Source organism: Zophobas morio, unplaced genomic scaffold (assembly GCF_036711695.1).
Source record: "Zophobas morio isolate AGI-343-1 ecotype UQ-CSIRO unplaced genomic scaffold, CSIRO_AGI_Zmor_V1 ptg000002l, whole genome shotgun sequence".
Taxonomy (NCBI): domain Eukaryota; kingdom Metazoa; phylum Arthropoda; class Insecta; order Coleoptera; family Tenebrionidae; genus Zophobas; species Zophobas morio.
In genome coordinates, this window is record NW_026972107.1 from 117,804 (window position 1) to 133,538 (window position 15,735).

Consider the following 15,735-nt stretch of genomic DNA (forward strand, 5'->3'; position numbering starts at 1 on the left):
TCATATTTTGTACATATATGTTTATACACATTACTGTTTACGGAACAATGTTAATTATGGATTTATGGATAACTCCTCGTATAAGAGCAGAGTGAAGGGTGTTTGCCTTTGCTAATGTTTGATGGCGCCATCTGATGTAGAGTAAAATAAATCTAATACGTTGGCTCACTGTAGTGAAAATGCGCGTTGACGAAAAATTTGTCCCACGCCCCTTGGATTCCTTGTCCTAAAGCTCACTATTTAGGCGAAGTAAAATTTGTATTAGGTTGTCCAACTATAATATACTTAAACAATGGTACGGGGTTATCTTAATAAAACGCCGTCGTACTTTTCGTACTCAAGTAGGTTCGTAAGTCATAAAATGAAATTTTTCGGGTAGGGTAACGGCGTTCCGAAGCCGACTAATGCAATTTATGAATTGGGTAAAAAGCGTAAAACTCCGCCACTTGTCGCTCATGTACCGTCGCAACGCCGTCATACAACATAAATTCTTTTATTGTTTTCCTGCTGCCGCAGGAATAAAATGTGGGCGAACTCCGGCGACAATTCACTTAGGGTCCCGGACTCGAAATAAAACGTCCAAGTCCGGAAAGTATCGCTTCGGGGGAGTAGTTTTTGGGGAAACTCGCTTTTTCAGAGAGAAAAGTTAAATGCAACACATAACAATCCATTAAAAGGCGGAAAGCGCGAGTTACAAAGTTAAAAATTGCGCGACAGTAATTTGATATGTCGGACGGCGAAGATTAATGAATTTAGGAGGTTTATTCTTGCGAGGGTGGAGTCGGCGCGCCCACATGGCGAAGGTGCGATTCGGAAAACGGAAAAACTCCTCGAGAAGCGACCGATTTTAATTGAAACAAGCGATAATAACGCTCATTTCACGCGAGCCGCTTATAATTATCGAATTACCGCACGGGATAATTAGATAATTGCGGCACGGCGGTCACGTGATAACTAAATAGAGAGAAGTTCCCAATACAATCCCCATCGGAACCAATACGAACGGCATTCTGAGACGAAATCGTTTAAGTAAATGGGCAATAATGGCGTCCAGTGGGTATTTATCCGAATTTTCACGGATACCAATTGATTGGATTGTGTTGGCACGTCTTGGTTATAACCATCCGAATCCAATTAAACAACTAAAATGGTTTCAATTGGAATTTATTGGTTATAACCAATTGAAACCAATTTTTCGGTAAAAAAAAACACAACGAAACGGCTACACATCGACCTCTACCTTCTCGAACTCGCCCGTTTTCCTCTTCTCCTTGCCGCCGTCCCCGTTCTCACTACATTTGTCTTTGTCGCTCTGCCTTTTGCATTTTTTGTGTTTCGTCTTCATCTTGTCGTTGCTGTCTTCCGTGGCGCTCTTCGGCGGGTCGGTGATGACCGGAGTCGTTAGTCTGACGGTTCTTCCGGGCAGGGCTTTGGTGATTTTGAGGGGCGGCGCGCCCAGGGGTACCGGAGACCGCCGGAATATGCCCGGATCGGCCGGCTGGCAGACGCACGCTAGCATTTTTTATCGGCCAGTCCCTTCATCAAGACGACGCGGGATTTATGGGCATGCACTGATAAAGGCCCGACAAACACCTGTTGGATTTTGTTTTGGCGGTTAGGTGACGGCGGCGGGGAGCGGCGCCGTGCTGCAGCCGCCACAAATGAATACTTTAAGCGATTTAGGGAGACGGAAAAATTTATAATTAAGATGGGTGAGGCTAATCGTGGAAAGCGAAGGTTTTCGTCTTAAATACGCACAATTTTAGCTGTTTTCGTTTTTTTTTTTTTTTTAAGTGTTTGGTCTTTTAATGAATGGAGAAGGACAGTGGTGGTCGCGACGTGGTGTTCTACAAGTGGACGGTTTTTCCGGGGACAAATCTACGTAGCGGGGAAACCACCTGTGAACTTCCCACGAACTTTACCGAAAATAAGTTGTGCTTTGTCGTGTCACGCAACACCTGATGTTCATTTTCGAGACAAGAAAGTTGCGTGTAATAACCCAATCGTCCCTTTAAATCCACGAGATTTACTCTCGGTCCCGTCTCCGCAGACCGCCGAAACTTTTGTCCTCGACTCACGTCATATCAAATTTATGTCGTCAGAAGCGAAAACTATTACCCTCGGGGCTAAGCTCCTTTCCGCGCTAGTCGTATAAATGGCTGCCTACCTAACAAAGAATCCAAATGGAAACCAAACATCCCTAATCCCGCTCGCCGAATAATAAAATCCAAATCCGACCTAATGTTCCTCGTCCGAAATTAAAATAAATGCTAATTAGATTTGCATATGTAGATTTTCCGGCGCGCGCGATTTTGTTTATTTTAAACTTTTCCGGCTTGATTAATCCCCGCTATTCAATTTAATAACGTCGTTTGGGCCGCGGAAAAGCCGCACTTTATCTTTTCGCCGGTATTAAAAGACGTTACAATTGCCTTACGGGCATGTGGCAAGATGGCGGCGTACGGAAATCGTTTTTTTCAGACGGGCTACAATAACGCGATACGTTGCCTCGGATCGGGAGCTTTCTTTGAAAATATCGGAGTGTTTTACATTGCAAATGGGATGATATATGGGGCAGTTATTTTTAGAAATTCGGTCTTGGGGCGGTCGCTTTTGTGTCGAGTGATTGGCATTTTCGAGAGGAAGGAAAAACGGGACGGGGCAGAATGGGCGCTACAAGGGTTAGCGGTCGACGAATTTTAAAAATTTACAAAGTGGAAATTTCGAACTTTTAAATCAATTTTTTCTCTATTATTCCAACCAGGCTCCAACGGGAGTCCCTCGTTATTTCAGCGCTTTATAAATGACACCCCGATGTTATGCTAAATTGTTGGTAAAATTAATCAATATGTACGAGAGTTCATGCCCTAGAACCTTCTAAAATTGTTGTAGGATGAAGACAAAACATTTAACATTTACATTGCGTGAGGCATGTTATCCAATACCCACCCTTTCTGAAAAAAGCTTTCAGCTCCCTTTTACGACGTACGAAAGCCGTCAAAAGAATTTAGCGTTGAGATTATAATGAAATAAAAAAAATAAAAATCCGTACGAGTTTTCACCGTCAATCGACAAAAATACTGCTCCCCGCGCTTCCTAATTAACCCACTTGCGATATTTATGGCGATTCAATTTCCATGCGTGATAGGGCCCAAGGGCGTCTTAAAAGGGTCACTACTCTCCCCTGAATACACGAAACTATAAATTACGTTGTCCCAGAACCATAATTCGGCGAGTTTAGCACCTAGTTAAAAATTTCCACAAAATAAAATTAGAACTTGCAGCAATAATAAATGACCCGGCTCGAATCTATCACGAGAAAGTTGTTGGGTAATTAATGATCCTGGAAAAGGTATATACCGGGAGATTATTAGTCTGGTTCGTGTCATTAATTAACGCGCGAAGATCCACTCTTCCTGGAAAAAATCACCGCGGAACAAAAGCCATTCACCCTCGGAGACGTCGTGAAAATTTAACCATTGTTTGCAAAAAAACCGTCAGGAACAAGCGCGTGCTATTTAAGTCACGTGACTCGTAACGTTGGTCTTTTACGGCCAAGACGTTTCGCTTTTAATTCGCGATGAGTTTATGAGTCGAGCGGTGGCAATGATCTTTTACATCGACGTTAATACGTGATATTTTTTCCAAGGGGGTAAATAAAAACAAGCAATGAAAAATATTACGTGGTGGGTTAGTTGCGGACTTCCATAAAATTCATGCGAATTTCATTTGCGGGTGGGTTCCAACGTAATTGTATGTAAACATAAATAGATGAATTTGTAAAGGCAGGGGTGGATTTAATTAAGTGGGGGGCGGGCGGGGGAAGATGTCAGAAGTCAGGGGTTTTAAAACATTCTGTTTGGTAGGAGTAAACAGAAGTTAAAAGCAGTTGGAGGTTTTTTTGTGAGGCCGCCCACTGTGTGTGTTTAATAACTGAAAAAATTATGTAATTGGTTTGGTATTTGTTACTTGAAAATGTCAAACATAATTCATTTACACAAGGGGTTTTGTTTCACGAACGAAAGCCCACGGTAGGAAGATTTTCACTTATGATAAATTTTGGGTTTTTTTGAAAATTGAGAGATGCAAATTAAGTAAATGAAAAGAGGGTGAAAAAGTGCTGTATTAACAAAATGACTGAAAAATGTCCTTGGCCCCACAGGCTTCAACGTTGCTATGAGTAACGCTGAAAAAGTTGTTTTTTGTAAACAAATACTGACAGGAAAATTTTTTTCCGTTGTACAGAAAAGTAATGAGGATGGGCGAAAAAACAAAAAACGCAAATACCGGCCTGAAAATATAGATGAGCGCACGGGAGTGGAAGAATTAGTATGAACCCTAAGATATGAAAAAGTAATCAGCGGGAACTAAGACAAAGTCTTCGACTCTGAAACTCGTTGTACATGTTCTCGAAGTTTTCATGAAGATTTTTTTTGTTGCAGTTTTTTGTCCGCAAATATTCCATGTTTTTGACTTTGAATTGCGTTTTATTTTTGTTGCCACATTGTACAACATCTGTCGATAAACATTATCCGTCGTGTGTATCGATCAGTTTCCAAGGTTTTCCACCATGTTCAGCAAAACAATTTCCACATAGCGTTATTCAACAAAACCTATTTCTTTATTAAAACGCTCCGCTGAGCTCCATCTTCCACGTTGTAAGCAAATTTCAATTCAGATGCTACAAGTTCGTACTCCACAAAAACAAAACCGGCTGCGTTCACAAAATAAACAATCCATTTTTATTTACCCCATTACGAGTATATTCCGCCGGATTCTTCCGCCCTGCGCCCCCCATTTTTCCATAATCATCGAAATTTTCGCACATCCTCCCTCAGCCAATTTCCCTCGCTATACACGCCCTTTCCATTTGATTCAAGCCGGCATTTCCCGGCTCCGTATCGAAATAGTTTTCCAAACACTCACCTCGGAAAACAACGAAGAACACAAGTGAATACCGCGAACCTTGACGCCGACATTCGAAATCGATAAATTACTTACGTGCGAATGAAAAATGCCGTTTTTCGACGCGACCGCCCTTCGGAAAAACAGTTCTACCCTCGGACAATATGGAAAAACCCGCGCGGATCAAACGTATATTGATGAGGCTCGAACGCGCATTTAATAAATGGAAACCAATCTCGGCAGCGATTTTTGTTTGATCGATTAGGAGATTTTTTGGAGGGAAATGGGGTAATTTCCGTAATGGAACCATAATCTAAATTACCAGGAAAAAAGAAAAACAGGGGCGGAGCGACCTCGAGCGTGCACACAGAAAATGAGACATATACAGGGTGGTTGGAAAACAAAAAAACAACGCATTTTATAATAGACATTCAAAAACGACTGTTTCTTGTGAGAGCCATAATAAGCTATGGTAATAACAATTTTCGGAATAAAGATTAAAGGTTTTTAGGTATAGCGTCGTAATTTTTCGCAGTCAGTAACATTTTTGATTTAAAAAAAAAAATGTAGTAAAGTTCTACTAAAGCGGAGCGGTCCGAGGACCGACCCTTGTGGTACTCCACACCACTGACTGTAAGATTTGGAACGGTATCCCAAACAGAAAACATACCGAGAACGATTTTGTAAATAAGATTCCATCAAGCTATGAGAGAACGTGAAACTCCAGATGTTCAAAAATTTTGAAAAGTTTTTGAAAATTCACAGAAATTAAAATTAAAATTAAATTTAGTAACTTAATAAAATAATGTTGATTAGGAGTAATTACTCTGGATACATGAAAGTTAATAAAAAAATACAGTATATTTTCAAAAATTTTACACTCGGCGTTTTTTTTTCATATTAATAGCCTAACCCCGCCCACCCACCCCTCCTCCATTTCAATGAATCATTTTACCTGCTTTGAATGAAAGGTGGATCTTATCAACAAAAATAAAATCGTCAGAATGAGAACGGCACAGGTGAGCGAAGCTAATATTTGCTAAGATAAGACTGACTGCGGCAAATTATATACACTCAAAGAAAAGAGAGGGCGGGTGGGCGGGGCTAGTATTTGTTATGATAAGACTGATTTTGGTAAATGACTGAACAGTATGAAGAATAATCTCTGCAATGAAGAGGGGGTGGGTGAGCGGGGCTATTGCTTGCTTATAAAAGACTCTGTAAGAAAACGTTATACTTGGCCCCACCCACCCACCCGTTTTCTCATTTTTTTTTTCTTCTGAAATAAAAAATAAATGTTATAGCAATATAACAAAAAAAAAAGATTAGAGCTTTTTTTCTTTTCTTAATAGCCTACGTTCTATTAGTTTCCATTTCCACTCTACAAAAGAATATCTAATTAACCCCGCCCACCAACCCCGCCTCTATTTCATTGATTCATTTTATCTAGTCAGAATGAAAGGTAGATCTTATGTTGAACAGAAATAAAAATGTTAGAATGAGAACAACGCGGTTGGGCGGGGCTAGTGCTTGCCAAGATAAGAGTAATTGTGGCAAATCATATATACTCTAAGAAAAGAGAGGGCGGGTGGGCGGGGCTAATACTTGCTAAGATAAGACTGATTGTGGCAAAGGATATACTCTCTAAGAAAATAGGGGGCGGGTGGGCGGGGCTAGCTAGTACTTGCTAAGATAAGACTGATTATGGCAAATAATATAATCTCTAAGAAAACAGTGGGCGGGGCTAGTGTTTGCTAAGATAAGACTGATTTTAGTAAATGACTGAGCAATGTTAAGAGCAATCACTGGAATGAAAAGGGGGTGGATGGGCGGGGCTATTGCTGGCTTATAAAAGACTCTCTAAAGAAAAGTTAAACTTAGCCCCACCCACCCACCCGTTTTCTCATTTTCTCTTCTGAAATAAAAAATAAATGTTATATTATAGCAAGTAATATAAGAAAAATGATTAGAGCTTTTTTTTTAACAGTCTACGTTCTATTAGTTCCAATTTCCACTCTACAAAAGATTATATAATTAAGCCCGCCCACCCACCCCCCTCTATTTCATTGATTCAATATCTAGTCAGAATTAAATCTGGATCTTATACTTAACAGAAATAAAATCGTTAGAATGAGAACAGCGCGGGTGGGCGGGGTTAGTACGTGCTAAGATAAGACTGATTTTAGCAAATCATATACCCTCTAAGAAAATAAAGGGCGGGTGGGTGGGGCTAATACTTGGTAAGATAAGACTGAATTTGGCAAATGACATACTCTCTAAAAAAATAGAGGGCGGGTGGGCGGGCCTAGTACTTGCTAAGAAAAGACTGATTGTGGCAAATTACATACTCTCCAAGAAAATAGAGGGTGGGTGGGCGGGGCTAGTATTTGTTAAGATATGACTGATTTTAGTAAATGACTGAACAATGTTAAGACTAATCACTGGAATGAAGAGGGGGTGTATGAGCGGAGCTATTGTTCGCTTATAAAAGACACTCTAAGAAAAAGTTAAACTTAACCCCACCCACCCACCCGTTTTCTCATTTTTTTTCTTCTGGAATAAAAAATAAATGTTATAGCAAATAATATAAGAAAAAAAGATTAGAACTTTTTTTTCTCTCTTTAACAGCCTACGTTCTATTAGTTCCTATTTCCACTCTACAAAAGAATATATAATTAACCCCGCCCACCCACCCTCCCTCTATTTCTTTGATTGATTTTATCTAGTCAGAATTAAAGGTGGATCTTATATTTAACAGAAATAAAATCGTTAGAATGAGAACAGCGCGGGTGGGCGGGGTTAGTACGTGCTAAGATAAGACAGATTTTGGCAAATCATATACCCTGTAAGAAAATAAAGGGCGGGTGGGTGGGGCTAATACTTGGTAAGATAAGACTGAATTTGGCAAATGACATACTTCCTAAGAAAATAGAGGGCGGGTGGGCGGGCCTAGTACTTGCTAAGAAAAGACTGATTGTGCAAATTATATACTCTCCAAGAAAATAGAGGGTGGGTGGGCGGGACTAGTATTTGTTAAGATATGACTGATTTTAGTAATGACTGAGCAATGTTAAGAGTAATCACTGAAATGAAGAGGGGGTGGATGGACGGAGCTATTGCTCGCTTATAAAAGACTCTACGAAATAGTTAAACTTGGCCCCACCCACCCACCCGTTTTTTCATTTTTTTCTTTTGAAATAAAAAATACCCCTAAATGTTATAGGAAATAGTAACAACAAATTACGATTACAGCTTTTTTTTATTTTTTTATAGGCCTACGTTCTATTAGTTCCCAATTCCACTCTACAAGAGATCATATAATTAACCCCGCCCACCCAGCCCGCGTCCATTTCATTGATTCATTTTATCTGTCAGAATGAAAGGTAGATTTTATAATGAACAGAAATAAAATCGTTAGAATGAGAACAACACGGGTGGGCGGAGCTAGTACTTGCTAAGATAAGACTGATTGTGGCAAATGATATATTCTCTAAGAAAATAGAGGGCGGGTGGGCGGGGCTAGTATTTGTTAATATATGAGTGATTTTAGTAAATGACTGAACAATGTTAAGAGTAATCACTGGAATGAAGAGGGGCTGGATGGGCGGAGCTATTGTTCGCTTATAAAAGACACTCTAAGAAAAAGTTAAACTTAACCCCACCCACCCACCCGTTTTCTCTTTTTTTTTTCTTCTGAAATAAAAAATAAATGTTATAGCAAATAAATAAGAAAAAAAGATTTGAACTTTTTTTCTTTTTTTTTTTAACAGCCTACGTTCTATTAGTTCTAATTTCCACTCTGCAAAAGAACATACAATTAACCCCGCCCACCCACCCCCCTCTATTTCATTGATTCATTTTATCTAGTCAGAATTAAAGGTGGATCTTATATTTAACAGAAATAAAATCGTTAGAATGAGAACAGCGCGGGTGGGCGGGGTTAGTACGTGCTAAGATAAGACAGATTTTGGCAAATCATATACCCTGTAAGAAAATAAAGGGCGGGTGGGTGGAGCTAATACTTGGTAAGATAAGACAGATTTTTGCAAATCATATACCCTGTAAGAAAATAAAGGGCGGGTGGGTGGGGCTAATACTTGGTAAGATAAGACTGATTGTGGCAAATGATATATTCTCTAAGAAAATAGAGGGCGGGTGGGCGGGGCTAGTATTTGTTAAGATATGACTGATTTTAGTAAATAACTGAACAATATTAAGAGTAATCACTGGAATGAAGAGGGGGTGGATAGGCGGAGCTATTGCTCGCTTATAAAAGATCCTCTAAGAAAAAGTAAACCTAGCCCCACCCACCCACCCGGTTTGTCATTTGTTTTTCCTTTTGAAATAAAAAATACTCCTAAATGTTATAGCAAAAAGTAAAAACGATTGGAGCTTTTGTTTTCTTTTTTAATCGGCCTACGTTCTATTAGTTCCCATTTTCACTCTACAAGAGATCATATAATTAACCCCGCCCACCCAGCCTCCTCCATTTCATTAATTCGTTTTATCTAGTCCAAATGAAAGGTTGATCCTATACTGAACAGAAATAAAATTGTTAGAATGACATTCTCTAAGAAAATAGAGGGTGGATGGGCGGGGCTAGTATTTGCTAAGATAAAACTAATTGTGGCAAATGACATACTCTCTAAGAAAATAGAGGGCGGGTGGGTGGGGCTAGTATTTGTTAAGGTAAGACTGATTTTGGTAAATGACTGAACAATATGAAGAGTAATCTCTGGAATGAAGAGGGGGTGGGTGGGCGGGGCTATTGCTTGTTTATAAAAGACTCAGTAGGAAAAAGTTAAACTTTCCCCACCCACCCACCCGTTTTCTCATGTTTTTTCTCTGAAATAAAAAATAAATGTTATAACAAATAGTATAACAAAAAATACGATTAGAGCTTTCTTTCTTTTTTTATTTTTAGCAGACCATTCGCTCTATACCAAAGAATATATAATTAATAAATTAATCAAGAAAGTAAGAGATTCAAGAAGAATTCTATTTAAAAAAGAAATCTTCAACGATTTTGATGTCAATTCAAAATTGAAATGAATGAATTCGACGAAGTTTTAGAAAAAAATCATTTTTTTGTATTCGATTTACATTCTAGAAGCAAATCTAAAATTTTCTATTTCAAATCGGCAAAATTATAGCAACAGATTTTTTTACCCAGCGAATTTAATCTGCTCCGCCTCCTCTTTGTGAGTTTTCATAACTCCATATACGCTTGTAGAGTAAATTTCCTGGTTTGATTACAGAAAAATGTTGAACTTGAAACGAGAACTTTTTGAAACAATATTTTAAACACTACAACGATGTTTATAACAAAAATGAATCTTTATTTAAAGAATGTATTACAAGTACATGGGAAGTAGTATTTTTTATTAAGAGGTTAGCTTGATTCAGTGAGCAATCGAAAACTGACGAATATTGACAGTTATAAAATGACACAATACGAGATCTCCCAATGAAATCTGTAAAAATTTTGTTTTATTAGCAACACACATATAAATTTAGTTAAATAACTTTAGACCAATATTATCTCAAAAAGTTCTCGTTTTGAATTCAAACCAGGAAATTTTAGTCCTTGTTGACTTTATTTTACCTAAGCGTTTATGTGATTATGAAAACCCGCAGCGACGAGGCGGAGAAGACTAATACCTCTTTCTCGCTGTTGGGTACTTAACATCCTTAAAGTGAATAAAGTACATAAAACTGAGTACTATTTTAGTACCTTGCTATATATTTACGTTTTTGTAATCAAGGCCACCTGTCAAAGTGTTTTCACAGACCCTCCCTCGCCCTTGACGCACAACAAATACCGCATGCGCATCAAAATTTGTTTTTTCAATCAAAGCCACTGCAACAAGTGGGTCATCAATTTTTTGTGTCGAATAAATCATTCATTTTGACAGTAATGTCATTCAAATCGAATATTTTATCAACATTTCGGAAAAAACAAAGTATTTCGAATCTAATTTACTAATAACTGTGTAGAAATGACGTCATCGATTTTTTTGGAGAGAAGCAAGTAAAAAATTATTTTTTTAAAATGCATGTACGGACAAAAAAAGTTTGCATTGAGTGATTATTTTGACTCTTGCGATAAACGAATTTTCCGCAGTTGTCTGCAAGTCAACGACACGCATTTTAAATGCTTTCGGCTTGTTTTCAACAACGAAATTTCCCGTTTTGTGTCAGAGAAATAAAATAAAAATATACATGCTGCGTAAATATTTTATGAATAACCGCTTTAATTAGTCTGCAGTGTAAATGAAATCAGAACATAATTTGGCGAGATTAAATAAGGCCGGGGTTTTTTCTGTGCGAACCCGGGTAAGTTCAATGAAGAAAATTTCTGTTCCATTCATTAAATGGTGAATTTTTTAAAGGAATATGTAATTCGGAGCTCCGGTTTGCGTCATCACCCCCTACGTGCTCTATATTTTCGACGAAGCAATTATTTGCGTTTCGACCCTGACCACAGCAACAAATATGTAAATCCTTCGCGTGCCGAACAAGAATACCTTAATAATGCCAATACAACGTGAGATACGATCTAAAGGTTGACGTGAATAAATAAATAAATCAGGGGGCGAGTCGGATCCTTCTCCATTCAAACCATAAATAAAATTAGGATTTTTCCGTTTTGTGCATATGTTCCGGGAAATTGAAAACGTAAATCAGTAACGGGCTGAAATCGGGAAAAATCAGCCGGAAAAGGGGGAAGGAAGGAAGACGTAATACAATAAATTAATTAGCTTATTGCTTCGTAAACAGCATAATAAAACATCAGTAATGGCGAGTAAATATTTTACGAGATGGCAGAGGGCAATCTTATTTCCTTCCTTATTTCTCGGAACGGGGAGTCCAAATAAGTCTCATTTTTGCAGGTAGACGCGATTTAAGCGGGAAGATTTATGTATATAGACACAGGTAATGCTCGAAGATGGAAGGACGTCCCGAGGGACCACCCGAATAATTTCGACGTATTTGAATTTTTCTTTCAGACGAAATCATGGGGAAAATTCGCAGCGACTGCAGCAGCCTCTCCCTAATTACCCCATTAACAAGTATAAAAAATACAAAACATACCAACAGCCACCACGAACATATCACAGCGTTTAAATTTTTTTTCTCTCTTAATGATACAAAAAAATTTTTTTTCAGCCCCGCACACAACGTGTATTTCGTGTAGCACCTCACGTTCGAACTGCCCTCCACGAAAGCCGCCGACACACTAACCACCACCGGCAAACGCAACGAAATATCTTCAGGACGGAACGCAGCTTTTCACTTAGCGCATGTCCTCTACAGATAAGGGCTGAATCATACAGATTTTCGAAAGAGAAGAGTCCTCGACGATATTTTACTCCCCTTAGGAACAAGCCCGATAAAGTTATGTGATATTTAATTACGTTTCTGTTTTATTCTTTTCCTTTAGCTCGCGGAAAATGGGGTTGCTCGGGGCGGAGTGACGTGCCACGTCTTAATCCGATCACTCGCAGCTCCGAAAAAATTATCGGCCAGTTTGCGATCTATTAAAGATATTAAAATTTTGTTTGGGGGAAGCTAAATCGGGAGTGTGATTCGCCCGAAATCACTGGCGTAACGTACGAAAAGTAAGAGACTTAGAATCGATCCTTGAACCACTCCGCGATTAATATGGTTAATTGTGTGTTTGTGTCGTTCGAATTGGTATTTTTAGTACGAATTAAGCTCGAAATTTTGTTTGAACGGTCGTGTAATCTCTGTCGGTTTGGCGATGACTCATTTAACAAACACCGTTATCAGCAGGCAATCTGTTTTGTCCTCGTCATTCAAAAAACACATGTGCATAATTAATGGCAGGCAGTTAAACCCCGGTCCCCTCAGTCCTCTTTTTCGTTCGATATTGACTCCTGAACACGGCATCGATTCCACTTCTTGCCCTCCGCGTTCCCACATTTGGAAACAGGTCGTTTTCAGGTGGTCTTCCTCCAGCCGGGAGCGTAGTTGAGCAAACAGCACGAGACAAACCTCAAACGTTTGTTAACTACCTAATTATAACACTCGAATTGATCTATTTGTCTTGCAACCGAGCCCGCTACAGCCGCCATCTTGCCTTATCTCGACTCCATCTTGGTGTGTATAAAAATGGCACTGTTGCATGCGACCCGTAAAAATGTTAAGGGTGAAACCTTGCATGCATAATGAAGCAGCATTCGCGAAACCTACTAATCTTCGTTTTTGTGTTTGGGGATTAGACGGGGCGCTTTTAAAATAACACAAGGAGAGTGGTCGACGGCGTTAATTATCAATGAGCGCTTTTAAAATCGTACGGACGGGGCGTAAATTATTCAGGGGCGATAAAGCTCGGAGATATGTGGAAATTTGGTTTTTGTTATTCTTCTTCCGGCGACTTCTTTATCGGACCTTCGGAGAATGGCCGGATAAAAGCGCACATTTAGATTCCGAACGCATTCCTAAAAACTATACAATGCACAGGCGACCAGACGATAAAGTCTATTGTTCCCGAGGACTACGACACAATTCATTTTACGGAATACACTGAGAGCTGAAACGAAAATGTCGCCGGACGGATGCGAAGAAGTCGAAAGCAGGTAGTTTCGAACGGGTCCGAACGATGTTGTCAGCGATTTTCGTCTACTGGAGAGGAAAGTCGGCTTTTTTAAATTTTCCATAAATGAAGCTACTAACTTTCGACTCCTTCACGGTGTTCTTGTAGAACTCGGAAAACTCAGGAATTCATAAATTATTTTTCAAGGAGGTAAATTAATAAAATCGAGCAAAAGGGGGTTCACAGGTGGCTTCACAATCATTGTGGTCGAGCATTCCCGAATTATCCCCACTGTCTTAATTTTTTGAGTCTACTTGAAAAAATAAAAAATTTAAAAAATTGAAAAACCGAAAGATCAAGTAGTCGAAAAATTAAAATATCGAAAAATTGAAAAATTCCCAAAATGTTCAAAAATTGAGAAATCGAAATCTTGAAAAATCGAGACACCTAAAAATCGAAATTTCAATAAATTAAGGAATCGAAAAATTGAACAACCGAAAAACCAAAAATTTGAAATACCAAAAAAACTAAAACCAAGAACTTGAAAAAATCGAAATATCAAAAACCTGAGAAATTTTATAGTCAAAAATTCGATAAATTGAAACATGGAGATATCGAAAAATCAAAAACCTGAAAAATCGAAAAATTGAAGAATTGAAAAACTGAAACATCGGAAAATTGAAAAAAGAAAAACTCGAGACATCGGATAATCAAAAAATTGAAGAATCAAAAAATTGAAAAATGCCAAAACTAAAACATTGAACAATTGAGAAAGTGAAAAATTTAAAACTCGAGAAATCACCAAGTCGAAAAAGCGGAAATTAAAAAAAAATCAAAAACCTCAAATTGAGGAACTGAAAAATGGAAAAATCGAGACACTGGAAATCGAAAGATTAAAAAATCAAAAAATCGATAATTTCGAAACGTCAGAAATTTAAAAGAACTGAAAAATCAAAAAATTTCAAAATTCGAAAAATTGATAAATCGAAAACTGAAAAATCGAGGAATTGAAAAATTCCAAAACTGAAACATCGAACAATTGAGAAATTGAAAATTTTAGAACTCGAGAAATCAAAAAGTCGAAAATTAAAAAAAAAAAAACCTGATAAACTGAAGAATTGAGGAACTGAAAAATGGAAGATTTAGACATTGAGAAATCAAAAGATTAAAAAATCAAAAAAGTCCAAACGTCGAAAAATCGAAGTCAAAAAATCAAAAAATCTATTCATCGAAAAACTGAGAAATCGAGACAAAAAAATTGAAAAACTGAAAGATCAAAAGATCGAGAAATCGAAAAGTCGAAAGTCGAGAAATCGAAACATGGGAAAATAAAAAAGTCAAGACGTCTAAAAATCGAAAAGTCGAAAAATCATTAAATCGATTAATCGAAAAATCGAAAAAGTAAAAACTCAAGAGATCGAAAAATTTAAAACTCAAGTAATCAAAAAGTCGAAAAATCAAAAATTAAAAAATCAAAGAACTGAAAAATCTAAAATTTAAAAATTCGAAAAATTGAAAAATCGGAAATTTATAAATCGAGAAACTTTAAATTGAGAAATTAAAAAATTCAAAACTGAAATGACGAAAAATTGGGTAATATAAAAATCGAAATGCCGGAAAATCGAAAAACCGAGAAATCGAGACATAAAAAAATTTGAAAAACTCCAACATCGAGAAATCGAAAAGTCGAAAGTTGAAAAATCAAAATAGCCCAAAACGAAAAGTCGGAAAGTTGAAAATTAACAACTCGAAATATCAAAAATTTGAAAAACTGAGAAACTAAAATAATTGAAAGATCGAGAGATCAAAATATCAGATAACTGAAAAATTTTAAATGTCAAAATCGAAAAATTGAAAAATCAAAAACCTGAAAACTGAAGAATTGAACTAAAAAATGGAAAAATCGAGACATTGAGAAATCGAAAGATTAAAAAATCAAAAAATTGGAAAGTCCAAACGTCGAAAAATCGAATAGTCAAAAAATCAAAAAACCTATTTATCGAGAAATTGAGAAATCGAAAATCTAAAATTTAGAAACGTCAGAATGTAAAAATTAAAAAATCGAAAAATCAAAGAACTGAAAAATCAAAAATTTAAAAATTCGAAAAATTGTGAAATTCCAAAACTGAAATGACGAAAAATTGGCTAATAGAAAAATCGAAAAATCATAACATCGAAAAAAATAAAGTCAAAAAATCTAATTTAGAAACGTCTGAAATTTTAAAATTGAAAAATCTAAAAATCAAAACTGAAAAATCAAAAATTGAAAA

General features: G+C 37.5%; 1 protein-coding gene across 5 annotated transcripts in view; it reads right to left on the reverse strand.

Annotated features, from left to right (window-relative positions):
- LOC135123038 (apoptosis-stimulating of p53 protein 2) overlaps positions 1 to 15,735 on the reverse strand; it is a 223,369-nt gene that overhangs the window by 16,578 nt on the left and 191,056 nt on the right. Inside the window, exons 1-2 of one of the 5 annotated variants that reach the window (XM_064047545.1) lie at positions 12,001 to 12,089; positions 1,241 to 1,593 (exon numbers count right to left, since the gene is read on the reverse strand). The exons of 3 other annotated variants lie outside the window; for them this stretch is intronic. In XM_064047545.1, coding sequence (XP_063903615.1) covers positions 1,241 to 1,519 — 279 coding nt within the window. In that variant the 5' untranslated portion in view covers positions 1,520 to 1,593; positions 12,001 to 12,089. Of the gene's footprint in view, positions 1 to 1,240; positions 5,483 to 12,000; positions 12,090 to 15,735 lie in introns of those variants that run through there. One more of the 5 variants, XM_064047550.1, reaches the window with a different exon arrangement.